This window comes from Myotis lucifugus, unplaced genomic scaffold (genome assembly GCF_000147115.1).
Source record: "Myotis lucifugus unplaced genomic scaffold, Myoluc2.0 scaffold_458, whole genome shotgun sequence".
Taxonomy (NCBI): Eukaryota; Metazoa; Chordata; class Mammalia; order Chiroptera; family Vespertilionidae; genus Myotis; species Myotis lucifugus.
This window is the reverse complement of record NW_005871506.1, coordinates 270,866-291,236: the sequence shown is the minus strand read 5'-3', so window position 1 is coordinate 291,236 and position 20,371 is coordinate 270,866. Positions and strand designations below refer to the sequence as shown.

Genomic DNA, 20,371 nt, shown 5'->3' with positions numbered 1-20,371 from the left:
TTGAAGCTGCCAGCTCCCCATTGCAACCTCTAAGCTCTGGGCCCCTTCTCACCCGTCTGTCCCACCTACCCAGCTTCAAGCCTTCACCGCCTTCCCCCGGGCTATACAGTGCTTCCAGGTCTCCCTGGGCCCACTATTTCCCCTCTGATTTAATCTCCGTACAACATTCAGAAAAACACAGTAAAAAGTAAGTCGGATCACATCTCACTGTGCCTCAAACCTCCAGTACCTTCCACCACCCTCAGAGGAAAGGCCACAGTCTGCGCAGTGCACTTCCTGTTCCTCTGCCTGGCACACTCCCTTCATAGACCCACATGGCTTGCTCTCACCTCCTTCAGTTTTAGGGAAATGTCCCTGCTCGGCCTCCCTGCTCAAACCCAGTCCCCGCGACGCTCCGCATCCCCAGCGCTGCTGCTGCTTTCTCTATGGCACTTACATCTGAGGCAGAATTAGCCCACTTCTTTATTTTGTTTATGATCTGCCTTCTCCAATGAGAGCGGGGGATTCTATCTACTCACTGTTCAATCCCCAGCACCTACAACAGTGCCCAGCTCAGGGCAGATCCTAACATAGATGTGCTTGCTGGCCAGCTGGGTGGGTAGCTGGCTGGGTGGGAGGCTGGCTGGTTGGCTGGGGGTATGGCTGGGTGGGTGGCTGGCTGGCTGGGTGGATGGCTGGGTGAATGGCTGGCTGGGTGGGTGGATGGGTGAATGGCTGGGTGGATGGCTGGGTGGCTGGGTGGCTGGGTGGGTGAATGGCTGGCTGGCTGGGTGGCTGGGTGGGTGAATGGCTGGCTGGGTGGGTGAATGGCTGGGTGGGTGGATGGGTGAATGGCTGGGTGGGTAGATGCGTGGCTGGGTGGGTGAATGGCTGGCTGGATGGGTGAATGGCTGGCTGGCTGGGTGGCTGGGTGGGTGAATGGCTGGCTGGGTGGGTGAATGGCTGGGTGGGTGGATGGGTGGATGGCTGGATGGCTGGGTGGATGGCTGGATGAAGCCCCATCACTGTTACAGGCAGGTCCTTTCCTCTGGCTGTCAGCTCCCGGCTGTCTCAACCTTTCCCTCACTTTGATGTGGGAACCTGAGCTGGTGTGGAACTCTGAAAGCCCCTGCCCCCATGGACAGCCATCCCATGTGTTTCTCTTGCCTGGAGCTGCTCCCTTAGAAGCCCAGCGTTGCAGGCTGTCAGCCACCACTCCCGAGCCAGGCCCACTGCTCTGGGAGGCAACGGGAGAGGCTGCAGTGGGCAGGGTGGGCAGTGGCCTGCTGGTGCTGAGGGAGGGGTACTGAAGGCAGTGATGGGCCAAGGCAGGGGGGACAGGCGCAGGTCTGTGGGGGAAAGCCCCAATTCTCACTGGCTGACAGGGTGTTTGATGAAAAGGATCACTCACTTTCTGGCCTGTGGAAAGCTGGCAGGGGGCCTGTGCCCACTGCCTGGGGCTGGCTTTCTGGGTCTTGCTTCACAAAAGACTTCTCTGTAGAACTTTAAACTTGTCCATGGCAGTGGGGTGGTTCCTGTTCTCCAAGTGCCCCAGATGGACAAGGGTGTTTGAAAAAGATGAAGGTTCTGGCTGAAAAAGGAGCCAATGGCCCCTGCCCTGGCCCCGCCCCCTGCCCAGACACCAGGTGTGAGGGCGCAGGTGTGAGGGCGCAGGTGTGAGGGCCAGGACATTTCCCACTCTCGACCCAGCCCGGAATTTTTTAATTTAAATTTTTATTAGAGTATAGTTGGCATACAATGTTATATTAGCCTCAGGTATACAACATAGAGATTTGACATTTATATAACCAGTGATGTGATCACTAGGCTGTCACTGTACAATTTTTTTTTATTTTTTAAAAATATTTTATTGATTTCAGATTGGAAGGGAGAAGGAGGGAGAGAGAGAAACATCAATGATGACAGAGAACCATTGATTGGCTGCCTCCTGCAGGCTCCCTACTGGGGATCATGCCTGCAACCTGGGCATGTGCCCTTGACCAGAATCTAACCCGGGACCCTTCAGTCTGCAGGCCAACGCTCTATCCACTGAGCCAAACCAGCTAGGGCTCACTCTGGGGCGTGGCCTCAGAGGGTGGGGAGCATCACAACCTCTCCCTACAGCCCCACCCCCTCTGCCCACCACACACACACACACACACACACACACACACACACACACACACACACACACACTGGCTTCCTTACTGGAGAGTCTCCTGCGTATTTGATGCAGCGGCAGGGCTGTGGGGCCATTTGGCCTGTCAGCTCCTGGACTTCCCACCAGAGGGCGCTCCTGCTTTCCTTCTGTCTCCCTGCTGCTCCTCTCTAGTGTCTGACCAGAGAAATCTTACAATAATAGTAACAGCAGCTATTATATATGTATAATACTAGAGGTCTGGTGCACAAAAATTTGTGCACTCGGGGGGGGGGGGTCCCTCCGCCTGGCCTGTGCCCTCTCGCAGTCTGGGACCCCTCGGGGGATGACCACCTGCTGGCTTAGGCCTGCTCCCCGGGGGATTGGGCTTAAGCTGGCAATCAGACATCCCTCTGGCAGCCAGGGAGCCCTCAGGGGATGTCCACTTGCCAGTGGGGAGCAGGCCTAAGCTGCAGTCGGACATCTTTAGCGCTGCTGAGGAGGCAGGAGAGGCTCCCACCACCACCGCTGTACTGGCAGCCGTCAGCCTGGCTTGTGGCTGAGCAGAGCTCACCCATGTGGGAGCGCAGTAACCACCAGGGGGCAGCTCCTGCATTGAGCATCTGCCCCCTGGTGGTCAGTGTGTGTCATAGTAACCAGTCATTCCCAGTCTTTCTGCTGTTAGGTTCAGTTTGCATATTACCCTTTTACTATCCAGGATAGAGGCCTGGTGCACGGGTGGGGGCCAGCTGGTTTTCCCTGAAGGGTGTCCCGGATCAGGGTGGGGGTCCCGTTTGGGTGCCTGGCCAGCCTGGGTGAGGGGCTGATGGCTATTTGCAGCTGGTCACACCCCCTTCAGGGTGGGGGTCCCCACTGGGGTGCCTGGCCAGCCTGCATGAGGGGCTGATGGCTGTTTTCAGGCTGGCCACACCCCCCTTTAGGGTGGGGGGTCCCCACTGGGGTGACTGGCCAGTCTGGGTGAGGGTCTGAGGGCCGTTTTCAGGCTGGTCTGCGACTGAAGCTCCCAGCCTTTCCTTTTTTTCTTTTCTTTTTTATTCTGGGATTTATTTACCTTCTATAATTGAAACTCTGTTGCCTTCACTGGCGCTCCCAGCTCTGAAGCCGTGGCTGGCTGAAAGCAGTTATCTGGCGTTTGTTTAGCTTCTATAATTGAAACTTTGTTGCTTTTGGAGCTCAGAGCCCGGCTGCGGCAGGCGGGGAACCTTGGCTTCCTCCATCACTGGAGCAAGCAAGCCTCCTGCTCACTTCAGCTGTGTGGCTGCCGGCTGCCATCTTTGTTGGCAGTTAATTTGCATATCTCGCTGATTAGCCAATGGGAAGCATAGCGGAGGTATGGTTAATTACCCTTTTTGTCTTTTATTAGATAGGATGTAATATGTTAAACTTATTTTATGTATAATGTATGTATATATACACACTTATGTACAGTGCATGTTATATTTGCATGTAACTACATATTATTACTATATTAATGTACAATAACAGCATGTGCTGAAGGGTTTGGCAGGCTGGTGGAGGTTAGAGAGCCTCCATGTGGGTGCGGATCCTGGCTCGGGGCTTCCATGTGGCCCTGGGCAAATGGGTCATTTTATTGTCATCAGTTTCCTCATCTGTACAATTGAGATAATAAGACGTGCCCCATAGGGTACTGGGAGGATTAAATGGCGTAACCCATGTAAAGCTCTTAGGAATAATAAGCACTTCTAACCGATTGTCCGGGGAGCCCTTTGGCTGTGACAGCTCCAGGAGGCAGCCACTATTTCCCCACTTTCCTGTGAGGAAAGGGGCTCACAGAGTAAGTCACCCACAGCTGCATCGTTTCCAGTGATACTGAAAGCCCCTCCCCCTGATATGTGTCTCCCAAACTGGCCCTTGCAGGACCCCCGTGCCGTTTCTGAAGGCTGGCCCAGTATCAGCAGCACGCGAGGCAACCCGGGGCTAAGCAGCCAGACTGGGCTCTCCCTGGGGAGGCAGCGGGGGCTCCAGCGAGCCTGCTTCACCCTGGCTCTTTCAGATGACCCGTCCTTAAAGCGATCCAGGAGCCTCGCCGAGGAGCTGAGCAAAGCCGTGGAGATCGTGGGCAAGGGCAAGAACGGGGTCGGCTTTGGCAAAGTAGACATCACGGTGGAGAAGGAACTTCGCCAGGAGTTTGATGTTCAGAAGCCCCCGGAGTTGAAGCTGTTTTTTGAAGGCAACAGGTTGGCGCCCATCAGCTGCAAAGGTAATGGTGCTTACATGTCAGCCACGGTAGCGTTAGCAGTGGACACACATAAACACCAGCATTCCAGTGGCTTAACAGAATCACAAATTTAGTTATTGCTCCTGTGAAACCCAGTTAGCAGCCAGAGGGTGGAGATGGGGGGCTCTGCTCCTCACTGTCTTTCAAAGACCCAGCCTCCTTCCAGCTTGTGGCTCTGTCTTCCCTTAGGGCCTCTGAGCCACCTGCTGTCTCCTCTGTATCCTGCCAGCAGTGGGGCAGGAGGCAGAGGAACACTGCTGGTTGTGTTCATGGCCCAGGTCTGCAAGTGGCAAACATCACTCCTCTTCTCTCTTCGTTGACTAAAACTGCAAAGGGAGACTGAGAGATGACGGAACAAGACAGGCTTGGGACAGGGTGGCTCCTGACTCTTGCTTCTGTCATCATCCATTTCAGTCACTAACCCCGTCATTCACTTATTTAATGCTCTTTCAACTCGATGTGGAAATTCTTGAAGAATTCTGTGCCTCGGTGTGGCTCATGTTGATCGTAGCTTTAAAAGGTGTTACCTGCAGGACGTGCCTGTGCAGGCCCAGTGGGCAGGTGGTGGGCAGCCCTGAGGAGCCCCGATATTTTAAGCCTTCGGGCCAGATGATCTCTGTCACAAGTGCTTACGTCTGCTGATGCATTGGGCAGCAGCCATGTGTAAGCAAGTGGGGGTGGCGGAGCGCGGATAAAACTTTATTTATAAAATTAGTTGGCGGCCAGATGGAGCCCAAGCTGAGGTTGGCGGGGCCTGCTCCTGCTGTGCTGTGCTCTGAGTGAGCGGCAGGTAAGGTTACTCTTATCAAACAACTGCCTTCCTGACCCCAGTGCAGGGCCTGGAAGGCTGAGGTTCCTAAGGGGCAGGGATTGTAAGCTGAGAACGTGACCTGGCCTTTTGGTCTCTCATGTCTTCAGCAGGACAGAGTGGGCGCCACTTCTGCCAACTGACAGGCTGCCTGAGCTGATAAGGGCAACAGTGTGACTTGTGTGAAACTCGGGGAGGCAGGCGGGCTTAGTCTTGTTGGGGCAGAGCCCCAGACCACAGGTCCAGCTCCCCAAGACTTGGCCTTGGCTGTCTCGGAGGGAGGGGACACAGTTGCCTCTGGGCCCCAGTGAGGGCATCCCCACCTGGGCGGCGCTGTGTCCTCTCCTCAGACCCCAGGGCCAGGGCACACTGCCCAATGGGTGGGGCCTAATTGGCAGGCCCTCAGGGTGGAACTATTGCCAAGTTCAGAGCTACCTCAGTCCCATGGGGTCTAGAGGGGCAAAAGGAGTTCACGCATCCCATAGAGCAGTGATGGCGAACCTATGACATGTGTGTCAGAGGTGACACATGAACTCATTTTTTTGGTTGATATTTCTTTGTTAAATGGCATTTAAAAATATATAAAATAAATATCAAAAATATAAATCTTTGTTTTACTATGGTTGCAAATATAAAAAAATTTCTATATGTGACACGGCACCAAAGTTAGGGTTTTCAAAATGCTGACAGGCCGAGCTCAAAAGGTTCGCCATCACTGCCCTAGAGGGAGGTCCAAGGGCAAATTCCCTAGAGCCGCTTATCTCGTGATTCTTCACCAAACTCACTCCCCCTGAGAGACTTCTCGCGCACCCAGTCGGAGCCAGGCACGGAAGGAGCTGCTGAGCAGGTTGGCCGAACGTCAAAATGTGGGAAGATGGGCTCAATGAAGAAAATACAGCAGGTCATAAAACAGGGACAGATGCGGAGGGTGCGTAAGGAAAGACCCCTGAGAGCTGAGTGAGCAGGTGCAGGCGCCCTAACAGCCAAGGGGGCAGCTGGAGGCGCTGGCAGTGCCAGGCCTGGGTGCTGGGGCTGGGCTGCAGGTCAGGTGGCAGGAAGGCGGGGCAGAGTCCGTCAGAGCGGCCGATCTGAGGCCCCGACAGTGAGACACAGTCAGAGGGTTTTGTTCATTTTTTTGGTTTTAAACCCATTCCTTTCAGCACCTTTGCAGCATAGTTTTTTCAGGTAAAAGCCTATAAGAGAAAGACTGCTTCAATGATAAGTACCCTTTCTCCCCCTGAAAAACGGCTTGGAGCACCTTCAAATTAGACCTCACCCTTGGGTCTGAATCCAGGACGCGGGTGCCTGCCGTGGGTGGAGCCTCTTGGTCTGAGGGGGTCAGAAAGCCTGCCCGCCCCTCGCCCCTCTCTGCCCCTTGCCACCTCCACGCCCTTCCATGGCGTTCCCTGGGCCGGACTCCGGTAGCGTTTAGAATGGCCTCGTCTGTGTCCACTAAGCTCTGGCCAGACATTCTGCCTCCGGACGCGTATCACCAGGAATGCGGAGCCCAGACCGGAAACGACCCAGTCACACCAACAGAGTGGACCCCTAAGCTGTGGGATGAACGGTCACACGATCGAAGACTGAGCAGCTGTGTGGACGGGTCTACACGTACAGCCAACACGGACGAATCCCAGATATGAGGAAGCCAGACCAGGCAGCACACTGTGTGGCTTACAGAGCAGGCCACCCAAGCAGCCCCCAGCGTGAGGGCGGAAGCCACCTGCAGGCGGGGGCGGGGAGGGGCCGGGAGGTTGGGAGGGGCACCGGGACTTCTGAGGGACTGGAGATGCTTCATTTCTTGATCTGGGTGGTAGTGACTCAGATGCGTTCATTTTGTGACAATTCATCAAACCATTCGTTGTAATCTGTTCACCTTTCTGCAGATAAATATACGTCATGACAAGTGTTTTTAAAGGCCCAATGTTCTTAGGAATTATAGGCAAAGACACTGAAAATAGTCCTTTCCAGTTGATCTACCAGCTCAGTGTGCATTCATCAAGTCCCATGGGCAGTATGTCCTGGTGCAGGGCCTGTGCACAGGCCGTTTGCTCTGCCTGTAAGCTTTCCCCTCTCCTGGCGGTCTCCTGTGTAATTCCTGTGCATCCTTCCGTTTTCAGCTCTTAAGTAACTTCCTCCAGGAAGCCCTCCCTGATGTCACCATCAGGTCATGCAGCTTTGCTACTGGCTCATTGAACCCTGCTTTCAAATATTTATTTGGTTGTGCTTCTACACTTGTTTGTGTCATTATCATCTTCCTTAACAGAAGGAGAGCTGCAGGGAACCGGCCATGTGTCTTTCTGCTCACCATTTCGGTACATCCCCAGGAGCAAACACAGCGTTTAATAACTTAATAGCACTCAATGCGTATTTATCAAATGATTGAAGAGTGACAGGTTAATGAGTGAATGAATGAATGAAGCCCTATAGATGTAGCCCACAGCTACTCATGACAAACATTGCTTTATCTGATAAACTCATTTACAATGCTGCTCTGTAGCAGGCTTTGTATAACTTATTTTTCATTATCTGCCATCATGTGAAATTGACGATCCCAGCAACACATGTCTATCTGTAGTGTGTGAACATTCTGGCAAGCCAGCACGTCTTCCCAGACATGGTATATGTCTTCCAATTTTAGAAGGGAGGATTCTTGTGTGCTTGCCACCAGCCACACAACAGCTGAGAATGGAAGTCAGGATCTATAACATTTGTGTCTAGGCTGAACAATTGGAGACACACAGATATGATAGAATTTTCCCAAGGTCACAGGCCAGCTGGTCTTCTGGTTTATATTTTATTTATGTATATTTAGAGAATCTATCTTATGGTCACTTTGGAGGGTTAATAAGAAAAGAATGCTGGGCTTGCTTCCTCCTCAGTGTGGTCCTCAGGTTCACTAGTGGGGTGGCCAAGTTCAATGTCAATTTCCTCGTCTGCAGAAAAGGGGAGAGTAACCCTCTCTGTCCCTCAGGGCAGGGTTGCTGTGGGATGTGATGTATGAGAAACCTCAGGTCCTTGGTAAGTGCTCCGTCAAGTTGACCTGCTGGTTACTGTTCATGCCTTGAGGCTTGTGGGGAGGCAGGGTGTGTGTGTGGGGGGTGGGGAGGAGCAGGAGAGCTGACCTTGGCCTTCGGGGGTGGGAGCCCAAGATAAGAAGCTTCTACACCTTCAACTTGGGAAAGACAGGCTTGCTACACAGTTCCAGGGAACCTGTGGGACTCACTTAACTGTCTCTCTCCAGGAGTGGTTGAGTCTGCTGCCCTGGGTCGTTTGGTTGAGAAGACAAATTAGCGAGAAAGCGTTTTTGTTCACTGACATCCACCAGGTGACAGAGTTTGTGAAAACCAGGCCCTTGGTGATCATTGGCTTCTTCCAGGTACTGAGTTCAAGAGATGGGGTGGCTTTTCAATGGTCCTGTGGAGTCCTGTGCCTGGGAGGGGGTTGGGGAGAGGAGAGGTTAATTCCTTGAGTTAATTCCTATTCTTCATTTTCCAGTAAGCTGGTTTTCTGGGGGAACTTCAGGGTTAAGATGAAGAGAGAAAAAGAAAGCTGAATGGGGTAGGGGAAGGTGATGAGAGAGGTGGGCAGGGTGGAGAGAGGAGACAGAGGTGGTTTGATAGCATAATTGATCATTTGGGGGTCTGTTAAAATAGCATCGAACAATCACTAATTTGCAAATTGTTTCCGCATTTGGAGAATGGGTTTCCTTACATCTTCACTCATTTCCTGTAACTTGGATGACTCCTCCCCTGTTGCCAGTGAAGGCAAAACTCTGGCATTGAGTCTACCCCTGGGAGAGCTACCTCTCTCGCCCATCCCACTTTTTGACAGTGTTTTATAGCCTCAATTTTTTTAAGCTAAAAAATGAAGCTGAAGCTACAGCCATATCTTGATACCAAATTTATATTTGATACTACATGTGACCAATCAATTATATTTGATACTACATGTGGCCAATCAATGGCGTCTTCTGAAAGCAACTAAGGAATAAATGTTACCAAGTCCCAACCCCTCTAATACGTGGGGAAGGTCTATGTGATCAGCTCTCTCCACTCATCTCTGTGGATTTGCCTATTTTGGCCTTAGTCATGGCCATAAAAGTATTCTGGGTTTGAAACATCCATAAAATGGGATTGAGGTGACTCAGCAAAACCTCAAAAGTTGGAAAGGTAAGGAGACAAATTGGTCACCACTTCCACCTTGACCTTAGATGAGCATTTCTACCAAAACCTTACCATATGTCCTTTCCCAAACAGGATTTAGAAGAAGAAGTAGCGGAGTTGTTCTATGATGTGATCAAAGACTTCCCAGAGCTGACGTTTGGAGTGATGTTGATTAATAATGCCGTCGGGCGTTTTCGTGTCACCCTTGACAGTGTTCTGGTGTTCAAAAAGGTAGGTCTTTGAGCCATTGCTACAGAGGGGTCTCTAGTTCAAAAGAGGGGACAGCACATGTAGGTATGGGTTTTGGGTACCAATTCTGGTTCTGCCACTTATGAGCTAAGTGCCATTGGACAAGTTGGCTTTTGCAAAATCAGTTTTCTGATGTTTTTCTGGCCTTTGTAGCCCTCCCCCTATAAGCTCATCCTCCTTTCTTCAACAAGTAAGTGTTATTAAGTCCCAGTCTTCTGCCTTCTGCTTTCTTCTGCTCCACCCACCCTCATCCACCTCTGTCAGCAGTTACTATCCAGACACCCAGTGGCTTACGAGCCTCCATACTCCAGCCAGATGTCTCTTTTCTCCCGACCTTTGCATCCATCACCAGATGTCTCAACATGGCCAAGTCTTAATCTCCCCTATGAGTCCTCATCCAAGGTTTTTTCTCTCTCGAATGGTACCACCATCTCTCCCATTACCCATCTGAGCAAAGCCAGACAGCCAAGCATCATTCTACACCTCCCTCTTCTCCATCCCTCATAACCAACTCGTCACTCCAACCCTATTGATTTAAATCCAAAGATCCCTCGCATCAATCCATTTTTCTCTACTGCTTCCTTTCTAGATGAAGTGACCATTATTTTCCACAGCCCAATGCAACATCCATCCAACTGATCTTCCATATTCTCTTTTGTCCTCTGACGAGCAGCCTTTCAAAAATTCAAATCTATTGATCATTCCCTCCTCCTCGCTGAAAGCCCATTAGTGGTTTCCTATTATTAATCCTATTATTATAGGACTAGAGGCCCGGTGCACAAAAATTTGTGCACTCGGGTGGGTCCCTCAGCCCGGCCTATGCCCTCTCGCAATCTGGGGCCCCTTGGGGGCCCCTTCCCCTGGCTGCTGGCACCAGTTTTCCTCCGGTGCCCGGAACCCAGGCCTTCGCTCTTCGCTGGGAGGGGCCCGCGCAGTGGGCGAGGGGCTTAGCTCTTTTAAAAATACTTCTGAATGTTTGGTAAATAACCCTATAGGAATATACTTTCTGGAACATGTTGGTTGTTAAGGGCTGATTTGGGTAATCAACAAAATGTATGTTAAAATCCTAATCCCCAGAACCTCAGAATGTACCTGTATATGGAGATAAGATCTTTAAAGAGGGGATTACATTAAATTGAGGCAGTTCCAGTGGGACCCTTAGCCCATTGCACTGAAGTCCTTATAAGAAGCGGAATGTTGGGGTCCTGCCCAGCAGATCCAGGGGTTCCCAAAGGTGTGGACGGAGTCAGCAAAGAAGGAATGACACAGAGGCAGTGTTCAGGTAATCATCATAGCCAGGTTCTCTTTTTATTGTCCTGTTACATCTATATTTATACTATTTGATCCTATAAGCATGCCTCTATAAGCTTTTTTTTTTTTTGCCGAGGAGAGCATGGGGTCCGTTTATTGGGGGGTCAGTCAAAGGGGGAGCTGGCTAGGGTGGGGTAGGGCAGCAGCTTGTCTGGCCCCCGAGAAACCCAACTTGAGTCCAGAGCCTCAACTGCTTTGAAGCCAAAGTCTTCCTCCACCTTTATCTGCACGGGGGCCAGCTCCGGAGTCAGCGGGACTCCCGCCTGGTGCCCTTCCTGTGGCGCTCGCTGCCTCTTCCACCCGCTGGGCCCCTCGCCAGGGGCCGGGCTGCTGGCTTCTGTGGGCGCTGGCATCCTCCTGGGCGGGGACAGCCCCTCTTTCTCTGGAGGCTCGTTCTCAGCGTTGCCTGGGGTGGGGGCATCTGTGCCCTGGCTGCCCTCGTCCTCCAGTAAGATGGTGAACTGGCTGGCCCGGTAGTCATCGCTGTAGGAGTCCAGCACCCTCATGAGGAACCTCCGCTCCTGCTGGAGTCTCCGTGTTATCCTCTGTACCTGATGGAGCCTGTTCAGGACCCGCTGGTTCACCTGCTTGATCTCCCTGTAGTGCCGACCCAGCGCCTGGTACTTCCTGTGATTGAGTTCCCGTTGGCACCGCTGTTGCTGGCCTTGGGCTGCCTCCTCCTCTTCGTCTCTTTCCTGGAGGCTGGAGCTGCCCAGACCCCCAGACATGAACTCCACTATGGTCTCAAGCTCGCTCTCCAGGATGTGACCTGAGAACTTCTCAAAGCCCACGGCTGCCATGGACCCCTCTCTCTGCTCCAGCTCCATTTCTCCCTGGCTCCAGGCGCAGAACTTCCAACCTTGCAAGCCTCTAGTTTAAAGTGGCTTGCAAAACGACACAGTCCATCCAATTTCACAGTCAGACACCCAGGCCCCAGCCGCTAAGCCTCCTGGGAGTTGTAGTTCTCTATGTCCGGCTTGCCTCCCTTGCCCCCATCCCAGTCCCAACTGAAAGGCCCTGCTGGCTGGTCTAACCCTGTGGCCAGGCATCTGAGTCACCTCGGGTCTTTATTCCTGTCCTGACACCGCGCCATCTGACCATGGAAACTCTCCTCTTGGGAGGCCCCTGGGTCTCCTTCTGGGTCTCCTCAGGCCAGGCACCAGATCGCGTGCCCCAGCGGCGATGCAGCCCTGGCGCCTGAGTCTCCTTCTGGGGCCTGGCTGCATCGCTCCGGGGGACCTGATCGTGTGCCCCAGCTGCGATGCAGCCCCGGGCCCCTGGGTCTCCTCAGCCCAGTCACTGGATCGCGTGCCCCAGCGGCTTCTGGGTCTCCTGCTGGGGCCTGGCTGCCTCGCCCTCGGGGACGGGATCTCGTGCTGCATCGCTCGGGGACCTGATGTGTGCCCCAGCTGCAACGCAGCCCGACCCCTGGTCTCTCAGCCCAGTCACCGGATCGCGTGCCCCAGCGGCTTCTGGGTCTCCTGCTGGGGCCTGGCTGCCTCGCCCCCGGGGACGGGATCTCGTGCCCCAGCTGCAACGCAGCCCCGGCCCCTGGGTCTCCTCAGCCCAGGCACCAGATAGCGTTCCCCAGCAGCGATGCAGCCCCGGCGCATGGGTTGCCTTCTGGGTCTCCTCAGCCCAGGCACCGGATAGCGTTCCCCAGCAGTGACGCATCCTCGGCCCGGCGCCTGGGTCACCCTCTGGATATCCTGCTGGGGCCTGGCTGCGTCACCCCTGGGACCGGATGGTGTCCCCAGGCAGCTATGCAGCCGGCCTCTGGCCCCGCCTCTGGGTGTTCTCCCATCACTGGTGATCAGTGATCTGAGAAGCCTGGCCTGGCAGGGAAGAGGCAGATATCCACCTCTTCCCTGCCCCACCCAGCTTCTCCGATTACTGGCCCAGGGCCGGCAAAGGCGGCCAGGTTCTCCTATCACAGAAGCCAGCAAAGGTAGCCTGGCTTCTCCGAGCAAAGGCAGCTCGGTTCTCTGGCTCTTGGCTGCCACCTGGGTTTCCGATGCAGTCAGCAGCAGGCGGCTTCTTCCCTCCTTCCCCTTTTGCCTCCCAGCATTGCGGCTACATATGCAAATTAACCGCCATCTTTGTTGGTGGTTAACCGCCATCTTGGCTGGCAGTTAATTTGCATATTGCCCTGATTAGCCAATGGGAAGTATAGCGGTCGTACGCTAATTACCATGTTTCTCTTTTATTAGTGTAGATAAAGACTCAAGTCCTTAATGAGACCTATTACACCCTCCTCCTTCCCCTCTGGGATCTAGATCTGAGCTCTCCAGCATGGCAGCTGCTGGCCATTTGTGACTATTTACATTAAAATGTTAGTTCCTCAATCCAACTAGCGTCATGTAGATAGTGGTTACTTCACTGGGCAGCTAGAGTCACAGAGCATTTCGGTCTTCACACAAAGTTCCATTATGGTCCGGTTCCTGGGACATGCCTTACTCCCTCCCCACACAAAGCCAAATCCTTACAATAACCATGTTACTTATAGATGTGGCTCAGAGAGGTTAAGTTACTTGCCGAAGGCCACACAGGGGATAGGTAGAGTCATACCCAGATCTGATTTACTTTTAGAGAAGAATATGAGCCCATGGAAATCACTGAAAAGCTTTAATTAAGAGAATAAAATAACTTGATTTGTTTTTCCTGAATGGGAAGACACAGTCCAGAAATAGATCCAAATACATATGGGGATTTACTATATGATATCTTAGATTAATAGAGAAATATATGTTATTCAATGACAAATGTTGAGAGAATTGGATAGCCATTGAAAGCAAAACCCTAAAGCTAAATTCATACATCACTCCTTTCACCAAACTAAATTTCAGGTTGATCCCTGATTTAAAAATATGACTATGAGATACCACAGGGGAGTTTGCTTTGTGGGAAAGTTCTTTATAAAGCATTGCAGAAACTCCAGAAACAAGGAAAATAAATATTGATACATTTGAACCACATAAAAATGTAAAAGGTCTGCAGTAAAACCCCATAACAAAACCAAAGCCAAGGAGCCAACTTAGAAAATGCATTTGGGAGAGATTTGGCCTATTGAATGGTTAAGGGCATGGGCCCTGGCGTCAGACTGCATGTGTTGGACCGAGCCCCCCTCTCCCAGCTTAGAGACCTTAGGCAAGTCACTTCACTGTTCTGTGCCTCGGTTTCCTCATGGCGAAGCAGGAGGAATCACAGTGTACAAAACAAGGAGGTGTTCTGAGGGCTGAATGAGTTAGGGCATCTAACATGTTCAGAGTGGTGGCTGGTGCAACATGACATCTCAGTAAGCCTAGTTCTCACTATTAGAATAGGTTTAGGACCAGGAAAGACTGGACTTTATCTACAGGACAACAGGGTCTAAGAAGTGTTTAAGCAAGAGAATGACATGATCAGACTTGCATCCTAACAACTCACTGTGGCTGAAATGTGGAGGTGGACTGGAGAGCAGCAAGGGGAGACATTAGAAAACCACTAGGAATTTTTTCAGGAGTCCAGGAAACAGGTATGGACTAGAGGGTGGGATTGGTGGAGAGAAGAGAAGGAGATTAAAAAAAGAGAGACATTAGGAGATGACTGATTCTTTCTCCTTCCCCACACCCAGACTTTGATCCTGGGCTACAGAGAATTGTAGTATCCCTCCGCTGACCCAGGTCCTTCTGAGAAGAAGTCGTCAAGCAGGATAAACAGGCATAGATTAGGGACAACACAGAGACCTTTAAGACCTGATGGAGGCCTGACCCGAAGGAAGAAAGGAAGGAAGGAAGGAAGGAAGGAAGGAAGGAAGGAAGGAAGGAAGGAAGGGAAGGGAGGGAGGAAGGAAGGAAGGAAGGAAGGAAGGAAGGAAGGAAGGAAGGAAGGAAGGGAGGAAGGGAGGGAGGAAGAAAGGAAGGAAGGAAGGAAGGAAGGAAGGAAGGAAGGAAGGAAGGAAGGGAGGAAGGGAGGAGGGAAGGGAAGGGAGAAGGGGGAAGGGAGGAAAAAAAGGACAGAAGGAAGGAGAGAAGGAAGGAAGGGAGGGAGGGAAGGAGGGAGGGATGGAGGGAGGAAGGAGGGAAGAGGGAAGGGAGGAGGAGTCCCTGACTGCAGTGGAGTTCTTAGAAAAGTTATCAAAGGCCCTTAGCAGAGTATCTTGCATGTCCCAGAAATGGGTTTGCCCTCATACCCCTGACACATTCAGTCATTGGTCAGGAGCCACTCAGCACAGCCTGAGACACTGCTGGACTTCAGAGCAAGGCAGCTGGGGTGTCAGTCAACTACACTCCTTGCCTTTGTGGCTCAGAGATTTTCATGCTGCCACATACCCATGGCCCCCAGGCCAATCGCCCGCTCCCCTTAGTCTGACGTGCCTGGATTATTGGATTACATTGCTACCAGGGGCTTCCTTTTGTTTATTAACCCTTTCAGTGACAACCAATATCCTAGGAAATATGCTAAAATTGCCAAGGCATATTTGCTGATTTTACAGCAGTTTAGGAAAAAAATTATGAAAATTAGGCAGATAAATGCCAGTGGTCAATTTTAGAACTACAAACATTCGGCATCATAAGTAATCTGCACTTAGGTGCCATCTGTCAATAGTGAACTACTAGCATCTAATAGTGACACCACAGGAGGAGCGCCATAGCGCTCCCGGCACTTTTGCGGAAAGACAGGAGGAGTGCGATCGCGCTCCCGGCACTCTAGAGGTTAAGAGCCTATGTCATGGGAGCTGCCGCCACCAATGCTTCCTTTTGTTCCAGGGGAGAATTGAGAGCCGCCAGGAGCTTATTAATGACAGCACCAACAAGCTTGTCCTCAATCAAGTCATACGACAGCACCTCACAGGCTTCGTCATTGAGTACAACTCTGAGGTCAGCGAGTGGAGCTCCCCCGGAGAAGGGCAGCTGGGCAGCTGTGGGCAGGGCATGACCCGTGTCCTTGTCGTTCCAGAGTAAGGATCTGATTTATGAACTGCACATCCGGAATCACATGCTGCTTTTTGCCTCCAAAAGCTGCAAGTCGTTCGGTACGATAATGCAGCATTACAAGCTGGCCTTGAAGGAGTTCCAAAACAAGGTCTGTGCGGCAACATTCTTTATTTTTGTTTTAATTTTAAAAAAATCTTTATTGTTGAGAGTATTACAGATGTTCCTCTTTTTCCCCCCATTGCCCCTCCACCTGGTTCCCACCCCACCCCAGGCCTTACCACCCTATTGTCTGTGTCCATAGGAATGCATATATGGGTATATAATCTTTGGCTAATCCCTTCCTATCCCTCCCCCCACCCCTTCCCTCTGAGATTTGTCAGTCTGTTCCATGTTTGCATGCATCTAATTCTATTTTTTACCCCAAAATGTAGTTTTATTGATTTCAGAGAGGAAGGGAAAGAGAGAGAGAAAGATAGAAACATCAATGATGAGAGAGAATCAGTGTAGGTTGCCTCCTTCACGCCCCCGACTAGGGATTGAGCCCACAATCCGGGCATGTGCTCTTGGCCGGAATCAAACTTGGGACTCTTTAGTCCACAGGCCAATGCTCCACCCATTGAGCCAAACCAGCTAGGGCTAATTCTATTTTATTCATCAGTTTTATTTTATTCACTAGATTTTTCATTTGTTTTGATTTTTAGATTCAATTTTTGATAGATATGCATTTATTGCCATTTTATTGTCATATTTTTTATCTTTTTCTCCTTCACCTTGCCCTCCTTCTTTTCCTTCTCCTTCACCTTGTCCTCCTTCTTCTCCTTCTCCTTCTCCTTCTCCTTCTCCTTCTCCTTCTCCTTCTCCTTCTCCTTCTGCTATGTCTTCTGGAATTGGCAGAGTAGCCTTGTGTAGTAGGTGTCCTGTAAGGCCCAGTGGCTTAGCCTCCCCAGTACCTGAGCTGGGCACTCTAGGTGCACCCCCGTGTGGGCTGTGTGCACAGTCTTGTTGTAGTTGAGCCTTGATTGCTGTTGGCATCACTGGGAGGAATTGACCTCCAGGCCAATTGGCTCTGAGGACCAGCTGCGATGACAGTGAAGAACTGCTGTGCAGGAGTCACCCCTATGGAGCAGGACTTGCTTCAGTGGGGCTTAAGTGTGTCCCTGTGGATGTGTAAAGTTGTAATCTGGTGTGGTCTGAAGTTGTCCACCGGGTGCATTTGCTTTGGGGCCTCTTGGAAGGCGCAAAGTCAGCCACTGCCTGGGGCCACTGGGCTGGAGCTACAGAGAGATCTGCAGATGGCTGCTACTTATATTGGGCTACAGAATGTCCAGACGAGGCCCAGCTGTGAACAAGGCAGGCTGGTGCTAGTGCTGGGTCTTGGGCCTCTTATTGATAGGCTTGGGGCACGCTGACTCCAGCTGTTACTTGTTTAAGAGATTTAAGCAAAGTCTGAAGCCTGAGCCAGGACAGGCCATTCATATGGAAAAGCAGCTGCAAACAGTGGGTGGGGCTGCAAGTTGGATGGGGCAGGGTCTCAAGGAATCACCAGGGTGGATCGAGCAGTGTGGGTCATGCTGATGGAGACTCAGATATGGCTGCCAGTCAGTTCTGCAATGGGGGAGGTACCAGCACAGGAACAATGACCCTGGGAGACAGCCACCCCAAGTTCCTGCCCTGATGGCAGACCATCCAGTTCCTCCTTGTATGTCCCTGGATTCCCCCAAAGCTGCCACCTGGCACTGGAGGTTAGAGGAAGCAGGACCTTGTAAGTTCATGTGCTGGCCCTTTAAGAGGAACACTTGGGAATCTGGCAGTCTCCGTGTCACTCAGCCACAATCCCCGCTGGTTTTTATAGCCTGACGTTACAGGGTCTTCTCTTCCCAACACCAGAACCCTGGGCTGGGGGACTGGTATGGGGCTGGGACCCCTTGCTCCTCACGGGAGGCCCTCCCTATTAAAAAAATGTCACATGTGGGTGTTGGACCAGTCCATTCTGTGCCTCTTCCCTCCTACCAGCCTCAGTGTGGTTTATTCTTACTTCTCTAGTTGCAGAATTTCCATTCAGCCAGCTTTCTGGCGGTTCTGAGTGATGGTTGTTCTGTGTTTTAGTTGTACTTTGATGTGGTTGTGGGTGAGTACTGGCGTCTACCTGCGCCACTATCTTGGTTCTATGGCACCATTCTTTCTTGGGGCTCCTGGATGATGACCCTAGACGTGTAGACCCTGATGCCATTTACTTGTCTCGCTGATTATAAATTAAGCCAGGAATAAGTTGCATATTAATTTACAAACCAATTTACTGTTTTGCATTTCAGTCCTATGTATTCTTTGCTATTTAATTTTTAATCTTCTTTTTCTAATTGTTGACATTACAGATGTCCCCTCTTTTTACTCCCTGTTGCTCTCCTCTCCCCAGATTCCACCCTCCTCTCCCTCTGGCTGTAACCACATCACTGTCTTGTCCCTGAGGTATGCATATTTGTTCTTTGGCTTTCTCTTCACCTTCTTTCATCCTGTCTTCCCCTCCCCCCTCCCCTCCCCTCTGACATCTGTCAGTTTGTCCCATATATCCATGCCTCTGGTTCTCTTTTGTTCACCAGTTTATTATGCTAGATTCCACATATATGTGAGATCATATGGTCTTTGTCTTTCTCTGATCCTGAATAGTTGTAGGTATTCGGGGTCTTATTTTGCTTAGCATAACCTCCAGGACCATCCTTACCATCACAAACGTTAAGGGTTCCTTCCTTTTTAAAGCTGTGTAGTATGCCATTGTGTAACGGTACCACAATTGTTTGATCCATTCATCTACCAATGGACACTGGGGCTGTGTCCAGATCTCAGCTATTGTAAATTGTGCTGCTATGAACACGGGGTGCATATATTCTTTCTGATGGGTATTTCAGGATTCTTAGGAGGTAGTCCCAGAAGTTGGATCACTAGGTAAATGACAGTTCCATTTTTAGTTTTTTGAGGAAACTCCATACTGTTTCCCACAGTGACTATACCAGCCTGCATTCCCACCAACAGTGCATTAGGGTTCCCTTTTCTCCACATCCTCGCCAGCACTGCTGTTTGTTGATTTGTTGATGGTCACCATCTGGCAGGTGTGAGGTGATATATCATTGTCATTTTAATTTGCATCTCTCTGATGATCAGTGACACTGAGGATTTTATTCATGTTTATTGGCCATCTATATATCCTCTTTGGAGAAGTGTCTATTTTGCCTATTTTTAATGGTATTGTTTGTCTTCCTGGTGTTGAGTTGGATAAGTTTTTATATATTTTTGATATTAATCCTTTATCAGGTGTATCATTGGTGAACATGTTCTCCCCTACAGTGGGTTCTCTTTTCACTTTGTTGATGGTTTTGTTTGCTGTGGAAAAATTTTTTAGTTTGATGTAGTCCCATTTGTTCAGTTTTTCCTTTGTTTCCCTCAATGGAGGAGATATATCAACAAAAATATTGCTATGAGAGATGTTTGAGATTTTACTGCCTATGTTTTCCGGGATTTTCTCCATTTGCAGTTTATTCTTGTGTGTGGTGTAAGTTGGTGGTCTAGTTTCATTTTTTTGCATATATCTGTCCAATTTCCCAACATCATTTATTGAACAGACTGTCTTTACTCCATTGTATGCTCTTGTCCCCTTTATGTAATATTAATTGAACATAGAGGCATGTGTTGAATATATATATATATATATATATATATAATCTAATAAAATAGAAACATGCAAATTGACCACACCTTCACTACGCCCCAAGCCATGCCCACCAACCAATCAGAGTGACTATATGCAAATTAACCTAACCAAGATGGCGGCTGGAAGCCACGAAGCTGGAGCAAGCAGAAGGCTTGGTTGCCCTGGTGATGGAGGAAGCTAAGCTTCCCACCTGCCCTGGCCGGCTGTGGCCTCTGCTCAAGGCAACAAAGTTTCAATTATAGAAGATAAATAAATCCCAGATTCCTGCTTCCAGCCAGCCTCCACTGGGAGCTTGGGTGGCTGGGAGCCGTGGCCAGCCTGCAAACAGCCATCAGCCCCTCACCCAGGATGGCCACACCCTCATGGGGTGAGGGTCCCTGCTGGGGGGCTTGGCCAGCCTGCAAACAGCCATCAGCCCCTCACTCAGACTGGCCAGGTACCCCAGCAGGACCCTCCACCCTGAAGGGGCTGTGGCCAGCCTGAAAACGGCCCTCAGCCCCTCACCCAGGCTGGCCAGGCACCCAAACGGGACCCCCACCCTGATCCGGGACACCCTTCAGGCCAAACCAGCTGGCCCCCACCCATGCACCAGGCCTCTATCCTATATAATAAAGGGTAATATGCAAATTGACCCTAACAGCAGAACTACTGGGAATGACTGGTCACTATGACACATATTGACCACCAGGGGGCAGACGCTCAATGCAGGAGCTGCCCCCTAGTGGTCAGTGAGCTCCCACAGGGGGAGCTCTGCTCAGCCACAAGCCAGGCTGATGCTACAGCACAGCGTGTGCGGGAGCCTCTCCCGCCTCTCAGCAGCACTAAGATGTCCGACTGCAGCT

At 51.0% G+C, this 20,371-nt stretch overlaps 1 protein-coding gene and 1 pseudogene across 1 annotated transcript in view; one reads left to right on the top strand and one right to left on the bottom strand.

Annotated features, from left to right (window-relative positions):
- PDILT (protein disulfide isomerase like, testis expressed) overlaps nt 1-20,371 on the top strand; it is a 38,101-nt gene that overhangs the window by 2,393 nt on the left and 15,337 nt on the right. Inside the window, 6 exon segments of the mRNA XM_006103053.1 lie at nt 4,152-4,358; nt 8,429-8,451; nt 8,453-8,563; nt 9,444-9,581; nt 15,659-15,769; nt 15,849-15,974. Of these exon segments, the coding sequence (XP_006103115.1) occupies nt 4,152-4,358; nt 8,429-8,451; nt 8,453-8,563; nt 9,444-9,581; nt 15,659-15,769; nt 15,849-15,974 (716 nt within the window).
- LOC102439700 lies at nt 10,982-11,737 on the bottom strand (annotated as a pseudogene).